The sequence below is a fragment of the Chanos chanos genome, chromosome 1, assembly GCF_902362185.1.
Source record: "Chanos chanos chromosome 1, fChaCha1.1, whole genome shotgun sequence".
Classification (NCBI taxonomy): domain Eukaryota; kingdom Metazoa; phylum Chordata; class Actinopteri; order Gonorynchiformes; family Chanidae; genus Chanos; species Chanos chanos.
Genome location: NC_044495.1, coordinates 15,037,211 through 15,063,654, shown reverse-complemented (window position 1 = coordinate 15,063,654; position 26,444 = coordinate 15,037,211). Strand labels below are relative to the sequence as shown.

Below are 26,444 nucleotides of genomic sequence, written 5' to 3'. Positions count from 1 at the left end.
GGCTTTTCAGAGGAGCTGACTAACATTATTCCACTCCATCTCTCTGACAGTAAAATGCAGTGAGATGCCAGCAACATCGAAAAAGCATAATAACACAGTGCAAAGGAATCACTTTAAAAACCAAGTTTAATCTACTTCAACCTGTCCCAAGAGTTGTTCAAATAAAGAGATTCAAGCAGGGTTAACATCAACATTGTTTGAGAACCCCTTCACATTCTTCAACAACAATACAGAGGCTGTCTCTGCTTGTTTTCATGGAATGTTCAGCCTTCTTACAGCAGTTAATTTTTGTCCAACAAAGAGAGTTATTTTGAACAGATTATTAAAAAATCAAAATAAATATGTGTACATCATAGTCCCTCTCAAAGAGAAGAATTAATCATAAAAATCATCAAAGTCATCATTATTGCTGTTATGTGACTGAGGACGCAAGACCATTTCAATTTCTGAGTTGGTGTCATCTGATTCACCCCAAAAACCTGGAAGCAAAGCAAAATATGAATGAATGCAAAAATATGCATGTAAAATAACTTAATCTATCTCAGAAATCTGAATAATGATAATTACTATATTAATAGATGAATAATTTTTGATTAGCCATCATTTAGGAATGTAAACCATGTTTCATGAATTTCATTAAATAGCAAGACAACAAACACTCAGTGTACTTCAAAACAATAAAGATATCAACAGGGGAACATAGAGCAGGACATTTATCCAAGATATTTTGCTGTTGTTATCACTACCACAACCACCACTACGATTACTCCTTCTTCTAATAATAATAACAACAACAACAAAGCATTTTCTATTAAAGAACTTTTAGTATATTGGTGTAATTCTGACAACAGTGCCTCAGAATGATCAAAATCACACATTAGTTACTCCTCTACCAAAGCCCTTAAGGGATCATTTTCCATACCTCTTGGGATTGCTTTTGTGTATCTTTGTGAGTTCCAGTGACTATGTTTACATACAGAGATTTTCATCAATCTGAATGAATTTGTTCTGATTAAAGAATCCAAGTGAGCTGCTCATGAGTGCCCTAGACATGGCAATCCACTAACAGGGTCCATTTACGTGTATAATACATGTTGCAATCTGAGAAAAGGTTCTGCGCATGCATAGAGCGTCTTTTAGTGTCCACGTTACCATAACAACAACAACAAAAACGCTCAGGATTAACTCGAAATTTCAAGAAGAAACTATTTCAAATTTCTTCAAGGTTTTCAGTATAAATTTAGTTTTGTCAAAAGACCAGGTTGTTGCGACTGCCATTTTCGCTCAGCATGCTGTGTTACACAAAGGAACGTGCACAGAAAGTATGTAAATATTCCAACTGAGTAAACAATCAGACTGAAATGTTTACATGGCTATTAAGGGCCAATATCTTTGTATTTTATTAAACAGATTATTACAACTGTACACTATGTCTTTCGATCGGATACAAATTTCATTCGGACCAATCTCAGTCAGATTACTCTATTCCTATTTAGGTGTATAAACATGAAGGGTCCCCCCCTTATTTTGATCAAACTATCAATCAGATTACTAATCAGATTATGAGACTGCATGTAAACATAGCCAATGTGAGTATAACTGGACATAAAAGTCATATTCAGTTCAGTATACAAAGCACCAATATTGCTTTAACAAAGCGTATGACGTCATGATACCCATCTATACTATCAGGGAATCAGAGAGCATATAATAACGGGAGTTGGTCGCTGAATGACAAAAAAAGAAGAAGAAGGAAAAAAAAGAAATTATATCAAGTACAGTCATGCAGATCATGATTTTATAGTATGGTCATTGGAGCACAATGCATTTACACATTATATGATTTTGTGCAAAAACGTTGGTTGCAAAACTTAATAATTGTCTCACAATACAGGAGTCACAGTTGCAATGTTACGAAAATGAGCAAAAACATATGTGAAAAACATGTTTAACCACAAGGAAATGTTACGATCCTCCATATTGCCTTACCTTTACATTGAGCAGTATGGCTGGTTTTGGCCTTCATCCGGGCTTCAGAACTGTTAAGGAAGATGAGACGCATGACTTTTCAAAATCTGTACTAATACAACAAGTGAAGAAACACATCTTTGAAACTCATTTTTGAAAAAGTTAAAAAATGTTTAAATAATGTCCTTTTCATTCATTTTTATTTATTTATATTTATTTTTAATTCTCTGTTCATTAAAAAGTGTCTGGGTTATGAAACCAAACTAAGAGTAAAATGAAACAAAACTGGGAATTTGGAAAGTTGCATTTACGATAGCACAGCACGCATAAAAATAAGGCAAGAAATCCTGGGATGATGGAAAAAATCTCTCTCTCTCTCTCTCTCTCACACACACACACACACACACACATACACAAGTGCTAACAGGACAAGTGGTTTATGTTGTAATGGCATTTAAAGGCGCAAATGGCTGGAATTTCAACCTCACAATCAAAAACACACACGGCTGAAGTGAACTTCAAGGAATGGCATTCCCAGGTTTAGCCTTTGTCTGGATGTGGGTGAAACTTCCTTTGCCATGTTTTTCCAGCGTGGTGAAGGACTCAGAGAAGGCTCTCTTTATTCAATGATAACACAGGGCTGCTAGGTTCTCATAGCATCACTGATATCTCTATGTAAATGCATGACCCCCGGAAAGCCTTTGATCTGCACTAATGCATATGCAAGAGCCTAGCCTACTTTTCATACTGCCTTGCTCTTCAATTTCCATCAGCCCTGGGTCCATTCAAACCCTCACAATGTCATCTTCCTCTTATCCTCCTCTCTGTTATCTTATGGCCATATGGTCTGCTGTCTGCACTCTTGTGTTATGGGATAAAGTTGCCTCCAAGCTGCAGACAAATACATATATTTGTCCTCCAACAGGAAAACAATACTGACCACACAAATATCTCGGCCTGTGGAAGGCTTACCTTGACCCCAGCCAATAAAGCTGTGCAAGCACTGTATAAACTCAAGAAAGGCTAGCTACAGTTTACCTGAATGTCACTTTTGTCACCTAAATGTCACCATCACAGTTGTATAATATCAAATCCATAGATACTGTATGCATTCAGTTAAATGCACAACCACCACACTAACTGAGTCCATAAAAACGAAGAATAACACAGATGTGTTTACAAAAGATCCCTCTACGTAGTTCCATACTGAGGTTACAGTCCAAATGCCCTACGCAAAGATCAGAGAATGGCTACAATGGCTACTTGTTATTTGCCACCGAGAAACCTACAGAAAATTAGAAAAAACTGTTCTTTTGAAAACATATGTGGACAATTAGTTTTTACTCACAAGTGTTGTTCAGACGCCTTCACAAGCACTGATTTAAAGATGGTCAAAGACCAGAAGAAAAATGGAAATGATCGTGTGTATGTTTTAGGTACAGGTTTGTTAAATCATCGTATTCTATTGGAAATGTTTCTGCACAATTATGGAATTCCTGTTGAATGCCACTAATAAATCACACTGTTCAGGCTATTCTGTGGAAATGAACATCTATTCTTTTTCTTTTTTTTAACCTAGTGAAGATGTCCTTTAGGAATGTTTTTAGCCTGTTCAGCTGAGTTTCTTGTGTGTATTTTAAGCTTAATTTCCCACTTCAGTGGTTCAACTTCAGGCTCCACAACAGAAGTTTTTAACAGACTGACACTTTGTACATAATCGTGGAGACAAACAGCAACACAAGGGCACAGACACATATCAGCTGATAACAGTGTCTGCCAGCTGCCGATGAGATACCTCTTTCAGGGAACATCTTAAACTGATACCAAAGCATTAGAAGAACTTCAGGCAGTACGCATTTGAGTAAACTATACATTTTAGTTTGTTTTGAATTAAATCTGCAGATATATTTCTGCACAGATATCACCACTGTACTAGATGGAAGCAAAGCCGTTCTGAGTAAATGGCAAGACTAGGTGTAAACAATCAAAGAAATTATACATCTTTTAAAGTTCTATGTGCCAGGATTTGTACACTTGCTAATGACTGATTGTTCTTTATAAATTCAAATGATACACATGACCTGACAGTTTGCATTGCTTTTTTCCCCTAATTTATACCTTGTCAGATTTAATCAACATCATCCATACAAAGCTTTTTTTTGCATCTGTATTTTCTGCTAAGCTTGAGATATCGGTTTAACTCATTTCATTTCCTCTTACATATCAAAAAGCAAATCATACAAAAAAGAAAACTGGCATTGGAAATAACATGGGCACTTTTTTTTCTGATCGGCAGTCTGGTTCTATACAACATTATAGTCCTTTATTTATTTGCGCTTTTTCAGGACTATAATAAGCGCAATAATAAATACATGTTTTTCAGGGAGTAAATTGGGCTATTCTTTTCCAGAACTTGTATGGCCATGGCAATGGTCCATCAGTTGCTCCACTTCAGACAGCGATGAGGCTGATTTCAAGACACTATTACCATAGCGAGCTGCAGATGGCATTGACCTCTCCAATCTAATCTTCCATTTCCATAAACATTTATGCCAGTTCATCTTGCTCTGAGGTTCACTTAATTGAGGTGGTGAATCTAAATATGTAAGACTTGGGCTGGCCACTGTTTGGCAATGTCTCTCACACACAGGTGAATGTAATGTGTAAAATGATGCAAATTACTGCTTTGAGAGAAACTGACACCCCCCCCTTCCTCCCTCCCCTCCTTTTCATTTTCCCACTGCACACTGTTTTGTGCATTTGGGTGTATTTGATAGAGTGGGTCCACTCATTTCTGTGTGAGTATTTCACTTAATAAAATACTGAGAGTTTATGCTGATTATCTGAAACATAGGCTTTTCAGTAATCTATGCAACAATACATATAGTATGAATGTAGCTGTTTACATGATAATTGACATGGGCTGTAGGCACAGTTGCTGCAAATGGGTCTGTGACAGCATGTAAGCAGAGATAGATGGATAGGGCTCGAAAGCAGATGACGCAGTCTCACAGTCTGGTGTCATACCCGGACAATCCCAGCGCAGATAAAATGTTGCAGACACTAAAACTATTGATGGAATTCAACTAATGTTTCACAACTTCAGGAAGGGCCCCGGGGTGACAGGTAGCTGCAGGTTTAATCTATTCAACTAAAGACAAAGAGCTCTCTTTATTTACCTGTTCCATCTCAAAACACCCACACCAGTACACATCACTCAGGCTGTGAGGACCTGGATGTGTTTGTGTGCAGCCTCAGAAATAAAGCAGCTCCAGTCTCACCTCCTCCTGGCCTGTCCCTGCACAAGCTCTGGACTGAGCTTTAGCACTACTCTGAAAAGTGCGGTGTGTGTGAGGTAAAGTGAGTTATGACAGGGACATGAGCAGTGCTTGGAGGTTTATCCATCATGTGTCTTACAGGATGCAGTCCTGAAGAAGAGTGCCCTCTGCTGGTCCACAATGGGAACAACAAACAGAGGGGTAAAATAGTCTACTCTGAAGTTCAACCAGACACTACACACATGCTCAGCCATCAAAAACAACAACAACAACAAAAAACTGTTAAGTGAATATCAATACCAGTGAATAAAACACAAATCAGAAAGTGAGTTTCAAATTATTTATATACAATTATTAGCATACTGACAATTAACATACATGCTGTTCTGACACACAAATGATGAATGATGAGTCAAAATGAATGAGTTAACTAGGCAAAGGGGAACTGTTCTGGATCTGGGAGAACAAAGACAGAGAGTGACCCCCTCTGGTTACTGGCACTCAGTGCTGCCTGACACACACAATATCCCACCTTCCCCACCCCTACACACACACACACACACACACACACACACACACACACACACACACACACACACAACCCCTCCTAACACACACGCACACTCACAAACACACCAACCAACTAATGTGCAATAAAGCTGTCATCTCTGCTTAGCTGAAAGGTCACACACAATATTTGTGTGTGTGTGTGTGTGTGCGTGTGTGCGCGCGCGTACATACCCATGCAAGCACGTGCACACATGTGGGTTTAAGATGGTAAAATAAGATGTAATGCAGAGATAACCGCTGTTGCGAATGTACACGTGTGGCATGTGGTCACCAGCACTAATTATAAAATAACAGGTTTCTGACACCCACAAAACAAAACCCCACAATCATCAGTGACTCATGAATACACAAACATTTACTCGTACCTTTCAAATCTAATCCAAAGCTGAAAAAACACAACAAATCTAACCCAGAGAGAGAGAGAGAGAGAGAGAGAGAGAGAGAGAGAGAGAGAGAGAGACAGAGTGTGGCCCAGTGGAAATGCCTACAGTAACACAACACACAATGGCGGGAGAAGAGGAGGAAGCTGTGGCATGCACCCCCAGACAAAAGGAGGGGAACAAGTGGTCTTTACATGGAGTGCAGCTGCTTATTACCACTCTCTCCTTCCACCATCACTCCTTTCATCCGCACTCAACCACAAAGTGATTCTGCTTCACATGCCACAATGCCAGCCAAAGATTTATAATGGACCAATCCTTCATAAACTGTTGCCGATCTGTCTGGTTCCCGCCTGATTTATAATACAATAAAAACGCTGTGTTCTAGAAAAGTCCTTCTTCTCTGTGGAAAAAAAAAATGCTTTGCTGTGAAGACGAGGAGGGAGAGGAGAGAGAGAGAGAGAGAGAGGGAGAGAGAGAGAGCGGGGGAGGAGGGAAAAAAAGCAGAATATGAAAGCCTCCAATTCTCTCCAGAGCTATAATAGTGAACTGAGCACATATAAATACGTTAAGAGTATCTCTTTGCATCTTGTATAGACTGCATGTATTTAATCTGGAAAGCTTATTAAGGGGCGAGTCATTGCTATGCAAAGCAGTGCCTGATGCTTTTCTCTGCTCTTTTCAGACGAGTGCAGTGTTTGGCCAATGGGCTCAGAGCCCTGTCTCTCATTGGCCATTCATAACATGCAACATTTGCACAATGTATCTCTCAGAGGCAGCTGAATAGGGGACCTTAATACTCATGTAAACAACTGCAAACCAATTACTTAATGAATCGGCCCTGCACATAATGAGGAGAGCACAAAGGCCCATAAATGCATTTTTTGCACCAAAGCCCCTGCTTTAAACTCCAATCCCTCTGCTGTAGTCCCAGCTTAACTGACACATCATAATTACGACTAAGACAACAGAGACACGCACAGTTTGTGTTTTTGGCCCAGCTAGCATGGCTTTTGATGGTCCTCATCAGCTCAGTGACAAAATAACACCAATAAGAGTGTGTGTATGTGTGTGACTGAGTGAGTGAGTGAGGGTGAGAGAAGGAAAGAAAGAGAGTGAGAGAAGAAAGAGAGTGAAGAGTGGAAGAAAAGACAGAAAGAGACAGCAAGTGAAAGACTGTGTGTGTGTGTGTGTGTGTTTGGGGGTTGGGAGGAGTTGAACAGGCAGCAACGTTGTTGCTTTTTGAGAGCCAGGTTTCCTGTCCACTTGTAGAAGCAATAAAGCAAAGTGAGACTGAGAAACTGCTGAAAGCCTATACACATGCATGGATGCAGACAAAAATACACACAGGCAAACATTCAGTCTACTTCTACTTTCTATTTCAGTTCTCACAGCATACTAAACTAAAATCAAGGCATTAAGTAACACACTTTTCCCTGCTGCCTTTGACTGAAGCCTGATCCATTCTGCCATTTATATATTTATATAAAACTCCTGCAAAGCATTTTTCAGTATTACTGCGTATAGTAAAATTGCTTATGTTTATTAAAGAGTGGCAGTTACTCCTCTCTCATTCAGTGCTGATACAACACTCTAACAGAGAGTGTGTGTGTGTGTGTGTGTGTGTGAGAGAGAGAGAGAGAGAGAGAGAGAAAAACCTTGTCACTGCGGCAGTTGGTAATAATATGAAATAAAAGGTGATTACTCATCATAACTTTTGCCATCACCACATACACAGTGTGACACCATCTCTCTAATCAAAACGAATGAAAATTTAATGAGAAACGCTAAGGATTCTCCAGCTTTATATCATTCAGTTCTCCAGATGTAAGAACCTCCAGAAATATTACAAAAGAAACTTACACACAGAGCCTGAACAATCTGTCAGAGTGCCTACTCTACTATTTGCACTCTATTAATTCTAAAACAGCACACACAATTGTCTGCCTCTAAAAAAAACAAAAAAAACAACAAAAAAAACCAAACCTGCTTGCAATTACTTTCTCAATCAATTGATTGGGCCTCTGTTCTGTTATCACAGGCAGCCTCTTTTGGCTGTCGTTAAAGCGACTGTTTCAAACAGGGTTTGTAAAAGTATGTTTTATGTATAAGTGTGGTTATATTCAGTGCTGTATGCCATGTAAGCTAAAACAACGCATGCATTACACAAGGCTAAGCTCCATTCACTGCTACTCACTGCACAGAGTGTGCTAACCATAAAACATCCTCTGTACAAAGCTGCAGGCTGGAGGAAAGTCTTAGTAGAATCAAACGATCTAACAGGACATGGCACCCGGGCAGCAGTTACTGCATTTGAGAATGTAATACAGAATACCAACTACTCCAATATTTCTTCTTAAGTTCAACAAGTATGTCAGACAGGCAACATGTATGTCAGACAGGCAGCATCAAAACCATAAGGGAACTTGCCTTTTTTTTTTTTTCTAGCTTGACCCAGGTGTGTTCAAGAGTTGAAAACATTGCTTGATTAAAATGTTTGAAATGTGACCTTATCTGGAATATCAGAAATAAAATAAAACCTAAAAATGAGTTAAACTGAACTGAAAATAGGTTAAATGCTTACTCTCGAACAAACCGCAGTGTCTACTAAGCCATGTATTAAATATCTAATTTATTAGGAAGCAATACTAATTACACATTGTACACATTGTTACACATACTAAAAAATAGTGCAGTTTAATATTTGTTATGAGCACTCATAAAATGTGAATATCAACAAAAAAATTGCCAAAAAGTAAATCTGGAGATTGATGTACTTACGCATGACATTTTGATGTGATTCTCTCATGTGTGATTAAACTAAGTACACATCAAACAGGCTAAATTTTGTCAACTTTAAAAACAGTTTACCCAAAGAATGCTTAAGTGTTTAGTATCCCGACAAGTATATTTGATCCTTTCTATTTGTATACCCAGATAGTCCTGTAAAGGCTACCAAAAATGTCATATTCAAGCAGAGGTCCCATTAAATCACAGAAGAATGACATGAGAAGCGGTAAGTGTACCCATCCAGAAAATGATGCAAGAGTAAAATAGTGCTTCTTCACGAATCACAAACGTCCATTAACATTTATATTTCCCAATTCCACAGTGTTAAACTGCTGACTGTCACACTGCCTTAACTCTTTGTAAATCTGTTATCCTTACAGCCAAATGAGATTTTTCCCTTACTCTAAAATCTTCCGTGTAAATGCTCTGATTACCAGTTTTGACCATCAGATTTCCGTTTCCCTGGTAGATCAAGTGCTATCATCAGCAGGCTACTTTAAATTATTTTAGCTCTTTTTCATCGTGGTGTCCTCTCAGGAGATAAGTGACGTACAGTGAAATTTACTCCATTCACCCGTGTGACTGGATGCCACCAATTCTGATCAAAGGGGATTACATACAACCGTGTTTCTTTACCTGCCTGAACTGAAACTGAACGAGACAGGTCATAACTCTGATTCTGCAAATTCAAAACCAGACTGTCACACACGCACAATGTGCACTACAATTCAGAGATGATTTGTAGTGCACAAGCAATGCATTAACATAACAGTAACAAACAGTGTCAGAAGGAGGAGTCAAGAGGCAGAATTACCCGACCGACCTCCCTCCCATCCCCAAACGTTACAAGCTTCTAATGCCACTGTTTTCATTGCAGACTATTCTAAAATGATATGAGAAGATACAAATCCTCAACAATACTTTACTGCATTAAGGAGAGTATTTGTCATCTGCTATGGTGCCCCACTAGTGGTGGAAGGGCATAGGTATGGAATAGATTTTTTTTAAGCGGTTACTCTTGGGGAGTTGTATTCTAATTGTTTCACAAAGTAAGCATTCTATTCAACACATTAACTCTGAGACAATAGTATTTAACTATTATTCAAATAATAGTAACTAAACTCAAGGAGGCCAATCCAACATCTCATTATTGGTTACAATTATTATTGATTAAGCATAAAGTGAATGGACAATGAATAGTTGGGAAAGAAATTCAAACTGCAACAAAGAATGTAAAATTATGACATAAAATATGTATTAAATTTTATGGCTCAAATGGGAAATTGACGTATCTATTTTCTGACCTTGGATGATGAAGACCAGAAGGACCAGTTGGTTCAAAAGTTTTACCCTCCTGTAAATCTTTGGAACACAAAAACAAGACATTTTAGTACAGTACTGGATACCGTAACATTAGCATAAATGAAAAACATGAAAAAATATAAACACAGTTAAATATGTAAATAAACTCTGTGAGACGTCTCAGGCATTTCTATTTCCTACTGCATGAATCTAATCATACTGAATCACCCTCTTACTGCACCTTCAGTCAAACTGTATTTAAGAGACACCAGATGTGTTTTGACCCCTCAGCTGAATTTAACTGATGAAAATGGCCATGTTCTCTCTCACCTGAGAGCTCCAAGTCTGAGCCCTCCTCCTGCTGTTCCACAGTGTCCCAGCCTTTCTCCTGAGCAACAGACCGTTTCAGCAGCTGATACGCTTCTGTTTCTGTAAAAGATAAAAAAATACGTTCATGAAATAAAACTGAATGCCATCAAATATTTACTAAGATCCTGGGTTACTGCCTCCATGCTTAAAGAGTTAACATGTCAGTGGGAGGAGATGAAAACAGATTGAGTGAAATCTGGACTGTTGATTACATCCACAGGCAGACAAAGGCAATAAATAAAACAAAACAAAAATCTGTCTTTCCATTTGTGTTGGCTGAGGTCAGCAAGGCCTTGTTTTGATCTGTTGTCAGTTTGACTTCAAAGATGTATACACCTCATCACAAAGATCTGCATAACTAACATCTTGTTTAGATAGCACAATAACGAATATGTGACATATTTCCGGGAGAATTATTCTTAGCGAGTTGGTCTTCTTGTTTTATCAGTTACTAATAAAGAGAGTTCTGGAAGGTTACCCATCATTATCCATGTTTCGTTCCTAACAACTACCAAAACTGTCAACACTGACTCATATTGAATAGACACGGATGATGAAATAGTCAAAATATGTATTTAGATATATGCAGTTTACTCATTAAATGTGTCGGGTGAAACAAGTTTAACTAGCCACCGAAAAAAAAAAAAAAAAGACTCCACTGTGGTTCTTTACAGATATCATAAATACACAGAGACGGCGATGCTCTTTCTGATGTGTGATTATGCTTTTGATTAGCTGCAGTGAGAAACTGGACTTCTCGTTTTGTTTGGCTCACTGATTGGTGAGCCCCCCCCCATATGAAAGGCACAGTATGAAATCAGATAGCCAAGTGGAATAATGGGCAGTTTTTCCATTTCTGAGCCGGGCTGGAGACGGCCTACCCCTGGGCTCTTTAAGGGATGCCTACACATCCAACCTTTTCAAGTCTGTCTCTGCCTGCCATTGTTTACAAGATAATGAGAGCCAATGACAGATCTTGTGCTGCACCCCCTACCCTGCCTTCAGACAATTATTATAGAGCCACATTATACAGCCTAAGAATCTCAGTATCGCTTCACTGAGAAGAGGAGGGGAAAAAAAAAAAAAAAAAACACGATGTGCTTGTTTTCCCAAACGATAATTAGAGAAACTGCACTGCTCTTCAGGTGGGACTTTGACCTCTGGTTCACCTTGATCATCTTTACGAACACATCTATTTCGGAGAAACTACCCCCAAACCCCCACCATCTAGGGCTGTAGGCAAAAGACAAAACAGGCGCTGAAGAACTCCCAACACAGGCAGATCTCACCACTGCCTTTTTACCTCTAATAGGAATACTTTCCACTGTGCTTTGGTCTTCGCTGTCCTCTTCAGCACTTTGTAATCCTAGAAGAAAGAGAAGAAAGAGAAAGTAAAGCTTACAAAGAGTATGAGTGAGAAAAAGACAGAGGGAGGGAGGGAGGGAGGGAGGGAGGGGGAGAGGGAGAGAGAGAGAGGGAGAGAGAGAGAGGGAGAGAGAGACAGAGAAAGAGACCATGGGTGGTATGAGCAGTCTTTCTGTATGAGAACAGCAGGAGAGATGGATATAAGCTGGGATGAATTTTAAGAGAGGGTACGGGTGACCAGGCTTTGTGATATGGAAGCAAAAGAAATTTGTAACAATGTTTTCTCAGAAAAAAAAAAAAAAATCCACACAATACCACCCTGAAACCTGAGCATGCTCCAGGCCTCTCTTTCTCCCACTCAGAGTTTAAGGTGTTAGAAGCAGAATCTCTCAGAACGAATCTCAGCCAAGTCTTTGAGAGCTCACACCCAGCTGACTGCAATAGCACACACCCACTGTTGTACTCTGACCAGTGGAGTGTCAGATGGGTGTGTCTAAGGCACTGCCTCACTGAGAGTGGGCATGGCTCTTCCTGTCTTGTGAATTCTTGCACCAGACTGTGATTGACTGACCTTCTCTAAAGTTCTGTCCTAACTTCTCATTCATGTCAAAGTTGGTGCATTGATCTGTAAACCATGCAGTGAATATTTTAAAACTCTTGAGTCACAAAAGAACACTGCTTATTAAATTCTTTAATACCTTTAGTATGAGCAATTATCAAACTGGTCATGTTAAAAAGGGCTTTGGGCAAGTCTTCACACTACAGTATACTGATTCATTGGCTGCACTACTCAGGAGCGAAGCTACAGAGATGACTGTACAGTGATGTTTGTAATGTTGTGTTGTGCTGCTTGGGAACTGACCTGGTTTGGCAGAGTTACTGTGGAGGACAGGGAGGGGTTTGGCTGATTTCATATCTACACTGTCATCCAGCAGAGATGGCAATCCACATGATGAAGACTCATCAGTTGCCAATGAGACACTCTCCTCTGACAACCGGCTTAAAAGACTCCTCAACAGCCCTTTTGCCTTCACAAACACACACATACACATATACACACACACAAGCTTTTTTTAAGTATCAAATATATGTTTAAACACTGTGTTAATTTTAATCATTTACATTAATCATTAATTACATATGTATTTTGTGTGCGTACTGATTTTTAGCTTCAGGTGTTTTTTGTTTGTTTTTTGCAATGACCCTCCATCACTCGTGCGCAAGGGTCAGTCAGAGGAAAACTCATGACAAGCTATTGGAATTACTGATATACAACGTGCGTTAACAGAAGCTGTGGCAAAGCCCACTCCAACTTTTGAAAAAAAAAAAAAAAAGGTTGCTACATATAAAATAATCTCCAAAATCCAGTGAAATTTCAGGAATTTCTGCACTCATAGTATTTTTCACAGTTGAACCAAATATAAACCTCAATCATATCCACAAGACTATGAGATACTAAAGACAACCATCTCAGATTTGGAAAAAAATATATACGGCAGCTTATCACAATTAAGATTTCTTTTTACATTTGTCTTTTATTTCATCATGTGGAAAAGTCCATTCATCTAGTGCCACCTTGCGGCAAACTCATTTGCCCCTTATAAGTGCCGTCTGTATTCATATTTTCTATTTATGCCCATTAGGTGATATTTCTCTTGCTTCAATTAATAGGCATACATACTCTCATGCTCCCTCCCTCTCTCTCTCTCTCTCTCTCTCTCTCTCTCCCTCAGTATTATGTCTTAAATATCTGCATTCTCACTCTTATGGCTATTTGTTTACTGGTGTAAAAAAAAATAGTGGTTTAATTCATATTTACTGCTATAAAAAATGTGGAAATGATCAAAAACACATATTTGACATTTGGTACATATAACTTGTTCTCTCACTTCTATTGTATTTTGCCTTGTGCTTTTTTCTGTCCTGGTTTAATTGGTCACACTCTACTGGAAATGCCGGGAGAGAAGAATTTCAGAGGCCTGCACTTAGAGCAGGCCTCGAAATGAGTTCAAGCAAACGACAGATTTCACTTTATAACAAATGAAGGGCCAGAGGTTTTCAGCAGAATGCTGTCGACTTTAGAAATCCACTGGGACAGAGAATGTTCTTTGCCATTCATTCATGGGTGAGAGTACAGCTTGAGGGTAACATATCTGGATATATCATGAGAGAGCTGTTCTCTCACACTTAGATGGCTATAACCTTATTTTACGAGCTAGCATTCAATTTTCCTTTGATTTAAAAAAATAGGAAAAAAGCTTGAACTCTCTCATTACAGATGAGACTGGACAGTTAAACAAGTTTTTAAACAAAAACAATCATTGATGTTCTCTCTCAAACTGTAACCTTGTCAGTGTACGTGGCATCTCTCTCCACTAGGACAGGCATGAAGAGCTGAATGATCTGGTCAATGGTGAGAAGACTACAGCGTTTCAGTTTCAGGACATGGGTGAGCCACCGGTCCCACAGATGAACAGCGTCAGCAGGCAGACTGGACCTACAACACATGCCACACACATGAATACACTCAGAAAAGAGAGGCTTCTAAACAGTTATTCACATAAAACCAGTTCTTACATACTTTTTATTAAGACAGTGAAAAAAATATTTTTGTAAAAAAAACTATTCAGTTTACAATTACAATTTACAATTTGGCAAGTAGCAGACGATTTTAATTAAAGTGACTTACAATAAGTGCATCAATCAGATCACATTGCCCCATAAGCAAAGATCACAATAAGGGTGTACATTAATTACCCTCAGTATCATGCTCCTGGAATTCTGTGACAATAAACGATAAAAAACAAGACTTGCGACATAGGGACAGTACGAGTAGTTAGTACAATTTTTTGTTTTTTTGGGTTTGTGACATAGAAAGGGACGTTAGGCAGTGGGGGACAGGTGGGTTCTGAAAAGGTGGGTTTTCAGATGGCAAGAGATTCCGCACTCCTGACTGAGTGAGGAAGGTTGAGAAGAACGGCTGCCGGGTTCCCGAAGTGAGAGGAGCGCCAGCTGACCGGAGGTCAGCGTTGTTTTGTAGTAAAATGAAACAATGATAAGTAATTTAGTGAGGGGTTTTAATTATATTTAATTATGTGACATAGAACATGTCTTAAAATTTCATATCTAAACCCTGCACATGTCAAATTCCATGACATCTATTTAAATTCTATTAAACAATACTTAGTTTCATGTCTGGATCAATTCAACCAGCTTTCTTTTGTTTTTGTTTATTTTTTGCATAAATATACTAATGTATTAACTCTACATAAGCAGATATGTACAGCCCTCTGAACTGTATATTTTTTCTCTGTCATGTCACAGCATTAAAATACATAAAAGGGGAAGGTTCATTATGATTAATACTGTGTCAGAGTGAGGTCAAAAACTTGCCTTTCACGCTGGTAATTACAGTGGCTTACACTATTATGAAGGCACTATTGGAAAGTTATGCAGTAAGAGTCAAACATTAGGTAGGAGGGTGTAACAGAGAACGAAGCCTAATGAAATTAAAAGGGAAATAACCTCACTGTATCTGAGTGTGTACTGTATTGTTGTGTTATTACATCACCAACTGACATCACTGCTCACAATTACGGTTTCTGAAGTGGTTGGAACAATTTTTTGTTTTATTTTTAAATGTCAAAGAAAATAAATCACTGTTTATGGGGAAAAAGACAAATAGACATAATTCAAACATTTTATAAACATCCTAAGCACCAAACTAATTAAATATAAAAATAAAAATATCACTAGAGAAATAGTGCAAAAATATTCCTCACAGTTCTTCCTCCCTCAGCATGTTCAGTTAGGCAGGTGCTCAGACTATTCGAGAGAGGCAGTTTTTTTATTCCCTGTGTTCAGGTATGGCAGTACCTAATTTGGTCCAGCTGGACTGCAGTGGCAGTATATTTGTTGACCAGTGGCTGGGTTAACAAGCATCCCTCTGACACACTCCAGGACAGACTCTGTAACTGCTGCAGGACCACAACTCCACAAACACTTAAGTCAGCTCCACTTAGCTCTGCAAAACGCCGACACACACTGAGAAACACACACACAGCAAAGAAAGAAAGAAAAAACGCTGAACATCAGAGAGAAACACTGCCCTGAGACCCTGACGGCTCATTACACACACAAACACACACACACACACACACACACACTTTTGTTATGGACTACTAACTACAGTTATATTCACACCAACTCTGTCAACCGTTGCACTTAAATATTACTAAATAAAAATGTGGTTTTAATAACAAATTAGCAAGACTTCCAATGAATTCACACACAGATGGAGTCGGTGGTGAGCACATTCTATTACCATCCTAACCAAGGTCTACATCCTCTGTGTACTATTATCACAGCACACTGTATCTAAAATGATACAGATTAACAATGAGGTCAATAAATGAACACATATCTCCCCATCTAAGTCCACATCCCAAAAGAGTAATCTAGAGGGAAAAAAAGTTATAAAATAAGGCCACCTAACTACCATAATAACAGACATTTCATTCATCTGTCCCAAAATTCAACTGCACCACAAAGGTAGCAATGATAGTTTGGTGTAACCGAAAATCACTCTGAAGCCATGATTTAGCCAGAAGAGTATAGATGGTGCTGAGTAGTGGCACTTCATTTATAGTGAGGGCTCTTAAAGACAGGAAAATCTATTCTGTTCGGCTTCCACAAACAAACTGCGCTAATGAGAAAGGGTACAGCTTGAAAAAGGAAGAGGTGGTCGTCAAGTCTTACCTGATAATATCTCTGACTTTCAGCTCACTGACTGTAGATGTAAAATACAGCCCTGTGTCTTTGTCATTGAGTCGTCCTTCAATGTAGTCCATCAAATGAGACAATTCCTCCAGTGAGAGCCTGGAAAATCACCACAGTGTTTTGTTTTGTTTTTTCTCATTACACATCTGCCTGTGTCACTGCTTGTTCATTTTTGAGTCTATTTTTCCAATTTGTCTCTCCATACATCTGTAATTGCACAAGAAAGATTTGTCCTAAGAAGTGTAAATTGACCATGTGTAATGCATTAGCTGCCCGTAAACATTAAAAATCATTTTAAACAAAAGCTCTTTAAATAAAATTCAAAGGATAAAAACTTCCCCCTCATGACTCAATACTGGGAGTATTGTAACTAGAGACAAAACCTAAATATAAGACTTTTCCATTTCTCTGGAAGAGAAGAGGTAGAGAAAAGGAGGGATGTGCATCTAACATGTGTGTGTGTGTTTACTGAGTCCATTTCTCTCTCTCTCTCTTTCTCTCACTCGCTCGTATTAAGCACTGGGTGGCCCTTGGGGGTGAATGGACCTCAAAAAGCCTCAGCTTAAATCTCTTGAGCCCCACCCCAGCACTGAAGGCGAATGAGCCACAAAGAGTTTATGGCACACAGAGACAGCAGGTCAAGGGTCACTATATAATCATCTGTTCTCATTGGCAGGTAGGTTCCTGGTAACATCCTGATTAAGCTGCCTCAAAAACTCTGATCCATCTCCACTCTATTGAGTATTTGGGGAAAATCCCCTTCGGACACGCTGGTAAATCAGGGGAAAAGGCACTGTTCTACTGTCATTCATCCCCCTGCCTTCTTGCATCGTTCTTCAGAATGGGATATCCATGAAAATGGGAACATTTGGTTTGGGTATACAGCTTTCACATATTCCTCTTATTAGTAAGCCTACACATCTAAATCTGTTCTAATATTTGACAAATTCAAAATCAAAACCATAAGGTGGTCACTGAGTTATAGGCTAGTCAAAAGAGTCTTTGTAAATTCTACAGAATTTATGGATTTGTGATTGATGGGCTTATGATCTCATTGAGTTGTTTCTATGGTGGGAAAAAAAAATATACATAATAACTAAGTCTTAATCATTTCTGTAACTGAATACTACCATAATTTTTTATGTTAAAAAAAATGCCTCAGTTACATTGTTATTACACTACTGTAATAATTCTTCTTCATTCTGATTCTGCAATGGCTCAGAGTCAACAAGGACATATTAACATGTCTACATTATTCTGAACCATACAAATACATAAGTGCTCAACTGAATAAAGGCTGACTCCATCAAATATATTATGTAGAACACAACACAGAGAAATTCACACCACACACACCCACGCAAATTTTCAATTCAACCTGCACGTATAAGGCACATATCGAATAGTCTAAACTAGTTTCCATATCATATCCAGAGTGTCAGGAAGCTGTACCACATACAGCTCATGACATAATCAGCCATTCAGAAAAAAACAGCCAACGAATTCATAACAATACACCATTCTGAACAGCCATTTTGCTCAGCTCTCACAAAAGGGGCCTGGGGATGAATAGCTGACAGAAACACTATGACAAAAGTGTCTGAAAATAAGATTCATGTAATTATGTGAAGAGCTTGTAGGTGCATTTGATGGCTATCAGCCTGCTCTCCTTGGTCAAAGCTATAGTGAGGACTATAGAGGGCTGTCTATGAGACCTTGCTTTTCTCTACTCCAACAGACACTGACCTTGACCCTACACTCCAAATCAAAACATGTACATGACAATGTCAAATGAATATGCTGAGCTTTACACTCATTGCCTGGTCTGCGCACACATGCTCGCGCACGCACGCACACACACACACACAAACACACACACACACACGAACACAAACAGAATGTGAACAAAGAAATAAAGCTTTTTCTCGTACACTGGCCTCGTCACAAGGTCTCTGCCTGTCTGTCTCACACACACTAAGAGGGAAGCACATAATGGAACAGAAATGGACATTTCCACCAACCACAGACTCTGCTGAAATGGTGGATGTATTCCCATACAACTAGTGCCTGCTATTCAGGGCTTCCGGGCCAGATTTTTTCTTTTTTTTTTCAATCGTTTTGTTCCGAGCAGAATCGTATTTTAACGTTTCCGGTTTTGCGTTCCTCCTTAAAATGATCGTTCACAAACCAGTTAGAACCAAATGAAATACCGGTTAATAACGTTCAGTGTAAGGCTGTGTGACATGACAATATGTATCTTTCAGACAGAATACAAATGTCTATTGACAGCCTAGATATTTCACTCTATGGTGTCTATCGCTAATGTGGCAAAACATTACAAAAACGCACTGCATCGCTAACGAGGAGCGCTGTAGTCCAATCTGTCCTCGGGCCGAAATCCACTGTGGCTTCCCGGTCATTTGATTGGCTTGTGATCATTGTCAATTACACAAATGGGCATGACCCGGCACCTTCGGCGTGCTCGAGTAACAACGACAAAAATCATGGAGGCGCGTGCCCCGCGAAGCGAAACTCATAAACCTTCATACATTTAGGCTTTTTCTGTATACACAAATGAAGACACGGGTTGTTAATGCCAGGTCATTTATTGTCAAACAACAACAAAAATGTTTTAGGCTGCTCAAAAGCCTACAACAATAGCTCAACAGCTCAATAGCCTATGCAAATAAATAACAGAAATAAGCTATGTAGCTTATGAAGTTGATGTCTAAGACTAACATTTCATAAGGTACATAGCATAATACTTACTGCCTTTGGTTATAGGGAGACCACACCACATTTCACTTTCACGTTATATCCCCGCCTGCCGCCGGTAAATGTATGTCTGCTATCAGAAGACGTGTGACATTCAGAGGAAGACAGGACTCCGCACCAAAGTTACAGCGAGCAGAAAATATTTTAATTTGTTTTGTAATTAACAAACGAACTAAAAAAATAACGTTACTGGGCGGTTAACATTATTTCAGATGAATGTTTCTGTTTCAGAACATTAAAAAAATATAGTTTCTGGTTTCGTTATTGTTCCTAGTGAAATATCGATTGTTTCTGGTTTTCATTTTCGTTCTTTGAACCGGTTAAAAGCCTTGCTTCTACTCAACAACAGATAAAACTGATGAACATGTTTTATGAAAATGCAACCTTATCATCAGGGTATACAGAGGGTTGACTTAAAATGGGTGTATGTGCTCCAGGGCCAGAAAATTCTGGATAAGTTGTAGGATGACATTTCTTTGTGGGCATAAAATTACTATTAACCCCTTACAGACTCAACACTAAATTTTCAGATCAAACTAAAGAACTTCCACACTGGAGAAACCAGCAGAGGACAAGGCTGACTGTAAAACACAGTTAATATCCAACAGGCCAGTTATTTGCTGATATAATGTTTTAAATATCTGGACATAGCTTCATGTTCTCTTCTCTGAAGTGCTCACCCACACACAGCCGTTCTACAGAGCACTCTAGGGAAGACAAAAAGTGCCCTGTCCCCTGACCCAGGGTGAAATCTCCTGAGCAGAAAATGACTCTGCTGTGGCATTATGGGGGATTAGAACAGTGATGGTGGATATGTGGCCTGAGCTCTTCCCACACTCTGTGCTGGATTCACCATCAACACACTGTGCGACAGACTCTTTAGAGCGTGGACGCAGTACCTCACATTCTCTCACACACACACATACACACACACACACACACAACTGAACAAAACCTGTAACCTGTCAAATTTACAGGTTACCAGACGTACACTACATGTACGTGTATCCTGTGAGTTGAAAGCAGCCTCGTCTAATTTTCCTGCCGGTGAGTGAGATAATCGGGTTTTTACGTTTTGGTTTTGTTAACATGGAAGACAAAGAAGGCAGTGGCTCAGGCAAGGTCCTGGTCCAACACCCTCTTGTGGAGGCAAGCCACATAACACTGACTCTACGACTCATTAATCATTTTCTATTGAAACTGCATTATATATACAACTAAAACTCAAATATAACGGAATTTTTAAACCTTTTGATAGAAATATTTAAACATAATTTCTGAGTCCAACTGACATCCCTTCCACACAGCCTGCAAACAAATGTACACTATTTACTTTCATGGAGAGGGGCCTATACACATTACCAGGAAAGGATACCAGTGTATACTGGGTAAAGCACACATTCAAACACATCGGCTAAATATGATCATGGAGCACAAGTTGTACATAATGCTGATGAATCTAACAGGCCAAAACAAGCCATAAAAGGAAAGTGTCACCATTTTTATTAATCTGTTCATCAAAAATGTAATGTTTTTCCCTATAACAATACTACAGATTGGGGTCTGATACATTCTTCTGGTCTTGACAGCTACAACTGACAATGGCATGGATTTCCACTGATCCAAACATTAAGGAAGCTAGTGAGCATTTCCTTAAATTCACTACCTGTCTGGTGATTCCTCTGAAAGACTGTTCCTCACTGAGTCCTGTCTCTCTCCATCACATGTGGTATTGAGCACCTGTGTTCCACTCCTCCCATAGGTGGGGGCGGGGTCATCGTGGTGACTGGTGCTTAGGGAAACAGTTAGGCCACTGCCAGTGTTCACTGAGAGATTAGAGGAGACCTGAACACTGGAACTGGGAATGCAAGGACTCTTATCATCATCTGAAAACAAAAAGATCCCATCAGATGGTCTAAGACACACAAATCTAATCACCATCTAATTCACCTAAGTGATATTAATAGAACTGAACATACAATGGCCCTGCTTCGAGACCATCTGATAACTTGACATGGTGCTAGTAATTTACATTTAACTTTCATTTATTAGGCCGAGAGCTTCGTCCAAGTTTAAAAAAGGACTCTGAACACGTCACCCTATAGTTAATGATGCAATACTTCGCACCCAGAATGGGATTTGAATCCTTTGATTCCAAGCAATCCTTCTGTTCCATTTCTGTAGCTCTACTTGTCACTTCAGTTCTGAGACAGTTACAGGCAAAAAAGACAAGTATTCTGCACTCACCTGAAGGACGCTGTTCAGCATTTGCTGAGTTTTCATGGGCAGCATCTTCACCCTTGTCTCCAGTGTGTTTGTAATCGATGGAGTCCATAGCATGTGAGGCAGGATTCGGGCCTGGTCTGCTCTGTAATGACCCACTAACCTCACGAGGAGGAGAGAATGCACCCTTTCCAGACAAGGTCGCACGAGGTGAGGCCAGATCTTGAACCCCACGCTGTGTAAAATCACAATCAGAATCTGTCACTGGCTTTTCACGCAAGTCACTCAACAGTCTGACGTCAGAGACATCTTTAGAGTTCTGAATGTCATCAGATAACGCAGCACTGCCGTAGGCTTTAGAAAGGTGGGTGTGCTTCAAAAGGCCACTCATCTGTGAGGTACATGAAGGGTGATCAGGGAGCGGCTCTGACAGATGGAGAGAGGGAGTGTTCATCACTGCGCCGTCTTCACCCGTGGAGTCTGGGAGGGTCTGGCGGCCCATGAAGAGGACAGCAGGCTGCGAGACTTCTCTGGGGTGCTTGGAAAGAGAGTGCCAGGGCGTCCCAACTGATGTTTTTAACTGAGAATGAGACACAACAGCACAACAGTTGGTTTACTCAATGACTCTATGATGATATGTATATATGTACATATATATGTGTGTGTTTGCATGTGTGTGGTGTGTATGTGTGTGTGTGTGTGTGTGTGTGTGTGTATATATATATATATATACACACATATATATTACACACACACACACACACACACACACACACACATATATATATATATATATATATTTATATACACACATATAAATACATACATATACTGTATATATAAACTGTGTACTCATATTTTTTGCAATATATATTTCATTGGAAATTTTTACATTTAGACAAAATGCTCATATTCCACTCCATTTGACTCACAAAACTGCTAATTATCAGAAGCAAGCAGCACAAGGCATTCTTCAGAATGAATCCAGAGCTGTTGCGTGTTCAAGGCTCAACTCACTGCCAGTATTTATCAACAGAACTGAAAGAGAGTCATAGTCCTGCAGTCCTGTCTCTTTGCTCCCACTGGTATCTTGCCTAGTATCCTTGCCCACGATCACCTCATATTCAACGCTACACATTCAGCCTCATCTGGCTCTTATTCAAATAAACTTCAAAGTCAGAGTATTACTTTTTATGCTGTTCAAACAAACAAACAAACAAACAACCAAAAAAGTCAAGGTTAGATCTTTCTTTCAAACAAGTATTTCCAGATGAATGCTCCATGATCAATGTCAACTTTTTAATCTTATTGACAATCCTTTGCTCCCAAGTTTTGATTCATGTCTGGCTGTAGCAATACGGATATAGAGTGGTATTTGGGGGGGGAAAAAAAAAAGAAAGAAAGAAAGAAAAAATAAAACTCCTCACAGAATAACAAAAAGCAAGGCTTCTGTTTCTTTTCTGATAAGGGTCTTAAATACCAAACAGTTAGCTGCTTAATAACAGCCACTGTAAACCAGGCGCTCTGCCTGCCTGCCTGCCTGATCCACCACATAGGTTAAAAAAAAAAAAAAAAAAAAAAAAAAAAAAGGCAGGGAGAAGTTAATTTCTTGGCTGAGTGATTCCATCGCTAGCCGCAGGGCAAAGTAGAAAGTGTTTCGCTAAAGTAGCAATTGATTCTTCTATCAATCTGAGGCACGCGCCTGCTCTTCCAAGGAATGTATTAAATATGAAAATCATATCCCGTTATCATGGCTTCCCAGCTTTCAGGCCGGTAAGCTCCCCTTAATGAATGCTGCTGCCTGAGGGACATGCACACAGTCTGTGCTGGAGCCTATGCATAATGGAGTGATTCCACCCATCTCTGCTCATTACAATATCTCCAGGCTGGAGGGAAGGAGGAAAAGGGAGAGAGAGAGAGAGAGAGAGAGAGAGAGAGGGAGGGAGGTAGGGATGGATCGGGGGGGGGGGGGGGGGGGGGGAGGGAGGAAGGCACACAGTCACAAGTGACTGCTCGAGACAGCATGCTCCAAGTCATCATGAGCTGTCTTCCATATTTCAGCTGAGAGAGCTCAAATCGCTTGAAGTGAGAGAAGACGCAGCCACGGGCTCGAACTACACGGGTGGCGCAGACAGAGCATTCGGGATTAGACACCTGCGCCATCACAGATACGCCGCAAACCCACAATGCCCTTCTTCTCTCCATCTCTTCCCACAACACAGAGTGGTTGAAAAGATGAGGAAAAAGTAAGACTGAGAGAGTTTTGACATGTTTTCTTATTCTTATTCTGACTGATGGCTCACAAGAGTTGAAAATCTTACAGTGTACAGGAGAGGACCATGGGGTAAAATCCAAAATAAAATTACTCTAAATAACATGACCACGGCATAAAAATACTACGCAGCATCAATCATATATTTACACAGAATTCTTTTTATGTTAAATAGATAAAAAAGACCAGTGCCAAAAGAAGAACATAATTTTCAGGTTTGAAGACTGGGCTTCTCTGTTAAACCAAAGCAGTCATTTGAAGCTTGGGATAAAACTATAATTCCCTCACGTACTTTCCAAATTGCCTGTGATTACATATTAATTGTACATTTTGAACAGTGATACCCCATACAAAACGATCTACCGAGAAAGAAAAATTGCTCAGAAAATGAAGCTGACATTTTTTGCCTTCAATCTCCAACCCATTCACTGACTGATGAAATGACACAGCTCACATTAGATCCTATCACCAAAAAAAAGGGTTTTATCAAAGGCTGTGAAATAGCTTTTTAAGTTTCCACTAAATTGTAATTCCAAAAGATGACATGATAATTCTCTGTTACCTTGCCTGCCTCAAGTTCTCCCTCTCTCTCCCTCTTCTTCTTCATTCCCATCTGTTTGATGATATGATTCTTGTACTCCAGCTGAAAAAAGTAGGTTAAAACAGATGTTACCAAAATGCACTATATTATTTTTTTAACATCCGCGTCAATTTATGACAGCCCATAAAGTTAGTCTAACAATATACTGATCTAAAACAATTCACTGTCTGTGCAACTCACATTCACAGTCTTTACGAAAGGCACATGAAATATTTGATTGTACATATTACTAAAACACTGGGGCTATTTGAAAAACTGTTAGTTCCTTGAATTCACATGTAAAAGGTAAATGTTGGAAGAAAGTGACTAGCGAGAGAAGAAACAGAGAGTATTCTGTGGTTTTAACCGGTGGGGGGGGTTGCTTCTTCCACTGTGGATATTCCCTAAAGAGTGCCCTTCATACAGTCTGCCAACAGTTTTATTCAATTATCTGAGTGACCAGATTGTCTGGCCTAATCCAAACTCCAATTAACCGGCCTCGTGGCTGCCATGAGGGCACTAGGATTACCTCAAACCTAGCACTCCAGTCCTCTAAGACAATAACAGATCTCCCACAAGGACCATTCCGCCTGCTTAACACTATCTCTAACTGCATTAGCCATCTATTTGCAAACAACTGATAACAACCACAGAGATCCAAATAATTGTAATTAAGATTATATAGTGGCATTACTGAAATTCTGTTTGTGTGTGTGTGTGTGTGTGTGTGTGTGTGTGTGTATGAGAGAGAGAGAAAGACATTGAGAAAAGAGAGAAAGACACTGAGAAAGAGAGAGGGGAAATATGCTCAGAGTATTGCGTTGAGGCATCGATATTATGGGTAATATACCACTTTAATCCAACGCCTCTGTCTTTAACAGCGCTCTATGGTGCTCCTTATGAGAGGAAAAACAAACACATGCTCTTTAGTGTTGGGTCATTAATTTGTTAGGGAATAATTAACCAATTTTGCTAATTTGATATGAGGCTGCTGAGCACTGTTCACTTTTGAGTGATAATCGGACGCATTCATTGTTTTTCTTTTCCCTCATTTGCGTGCAGTGATAAACAGTAAAGAGGGTTAGAATGTTTGCGAATGTCACCAAACGGAAACTGAGTGTATATTTTCCAACAGTATATTTGAGTGTGATACAGGATTAAGACAATAACTGAAGCTTAAAAGGAAAGAGAGCGAAAGGAAGACAAAACTGACTCAAAGAAGTGTTTTAGTCTTTGGGCAAGAGAGATCAGGACCATTTTAAACCAACAATTATCAGGTGAAATAAGAAGCAAAGCAACCTGCTACCTGACAAGAAAGAGCAGGGGTAGGATCACTCTAAAAGCACGAAGCAATAACTAGCTTTCTGTGTCGGTCAAAATGTATTCCGATAATCATTAAAGGTTCCATAAAAGAAATAAGAAATAGCTGTGCATAGAGTAATCCTACTAAATAATGTCCATTTTATTTATCTATGTAAGGAATGTTGTCGATTAAATTTCAACTAAGTAAAATGTGAAACAGGACCATATGATTAAAAATACACACACACACACACACACACACATATATATATATATATATATGCATGTGTGTGTGTATATATAGGTATATCCATTTTTTTTTGTAAAAGAACATACACACATGCACATATATGCACCACATGTGCACTAACACAGAAACTATGGATGAGCATGTGAAAATGTACTTTGAGCTACTTGTTACAAACAAAGTTCAGAGGAGAAGACGAACCTAATTTATGGTATAAGACAGATAAAGCTCTTACCTTCATCTG

The 26,444-nt window shown here is 39.3% G+C and overlaps 1 protein-coding gene across 1 annotated transcript in view; it reads right to left on the bottom strand.

Annotated features, from left to right (window-relative positions):
• Positions 1-370: 370 nt before the first annotated feature.
• kiz (kizuna centrosomal protein) overlaps positions 371-26,444 on the bottom strand; it is a 28,120-nt gene continuing 2,046 nt past the window's right edge. Inside the window, exons 3-15 of the mRNA XM_030765406.1 lie at positions 26,436-26,444; positions 24,634-24,714; positions 21,824-22,379; positions 21,243-21,462; positions 16,781-16,900; positions 15,899-16,066; positions 14,369-14,519; positions 12,885-13,050; positions 11,961-12,023; positions 10,619-10,717; positions 10,291-10,348; positions 1,990-2,039; positions 371-479 (exon numbers count right to left, since the gene is read on the bottom strand). The exon at positions 26,436-26,444 is cut by the window's right edge and continues 154 nt beyond it. Coding sequence (XP_030621266.1) covers positions 376-479; positions 1,990-2,039; positions 10,291-10,348; positions 10,619-10,717; positions 11,961-12,023; positions 12,885-13,050; positions 14,369-14,519; positions 15,899-16,066; positions 16,781-16,900; positions 21,243-21,462; positions 21,824-22,379; positions 24,634-24,714; positions 26,436-26,444 — 1,845 coding nt within the window. The 3' untranslated portion in view covers positions 371-375. The remainder of the gene's footprint in view (positions 480-1,989; positions 2,040-10,290; positions 10,349-10,618; positions 10,718-11,960; positions 12,024-12,884; positions 13,051-14,368; positions 14,520-15,898; positions 16,067-16,780; positions 16,901-21,242; positions 21,463-21,823; positions 22,380-24,633; positions 24,715-26,435) is intronic.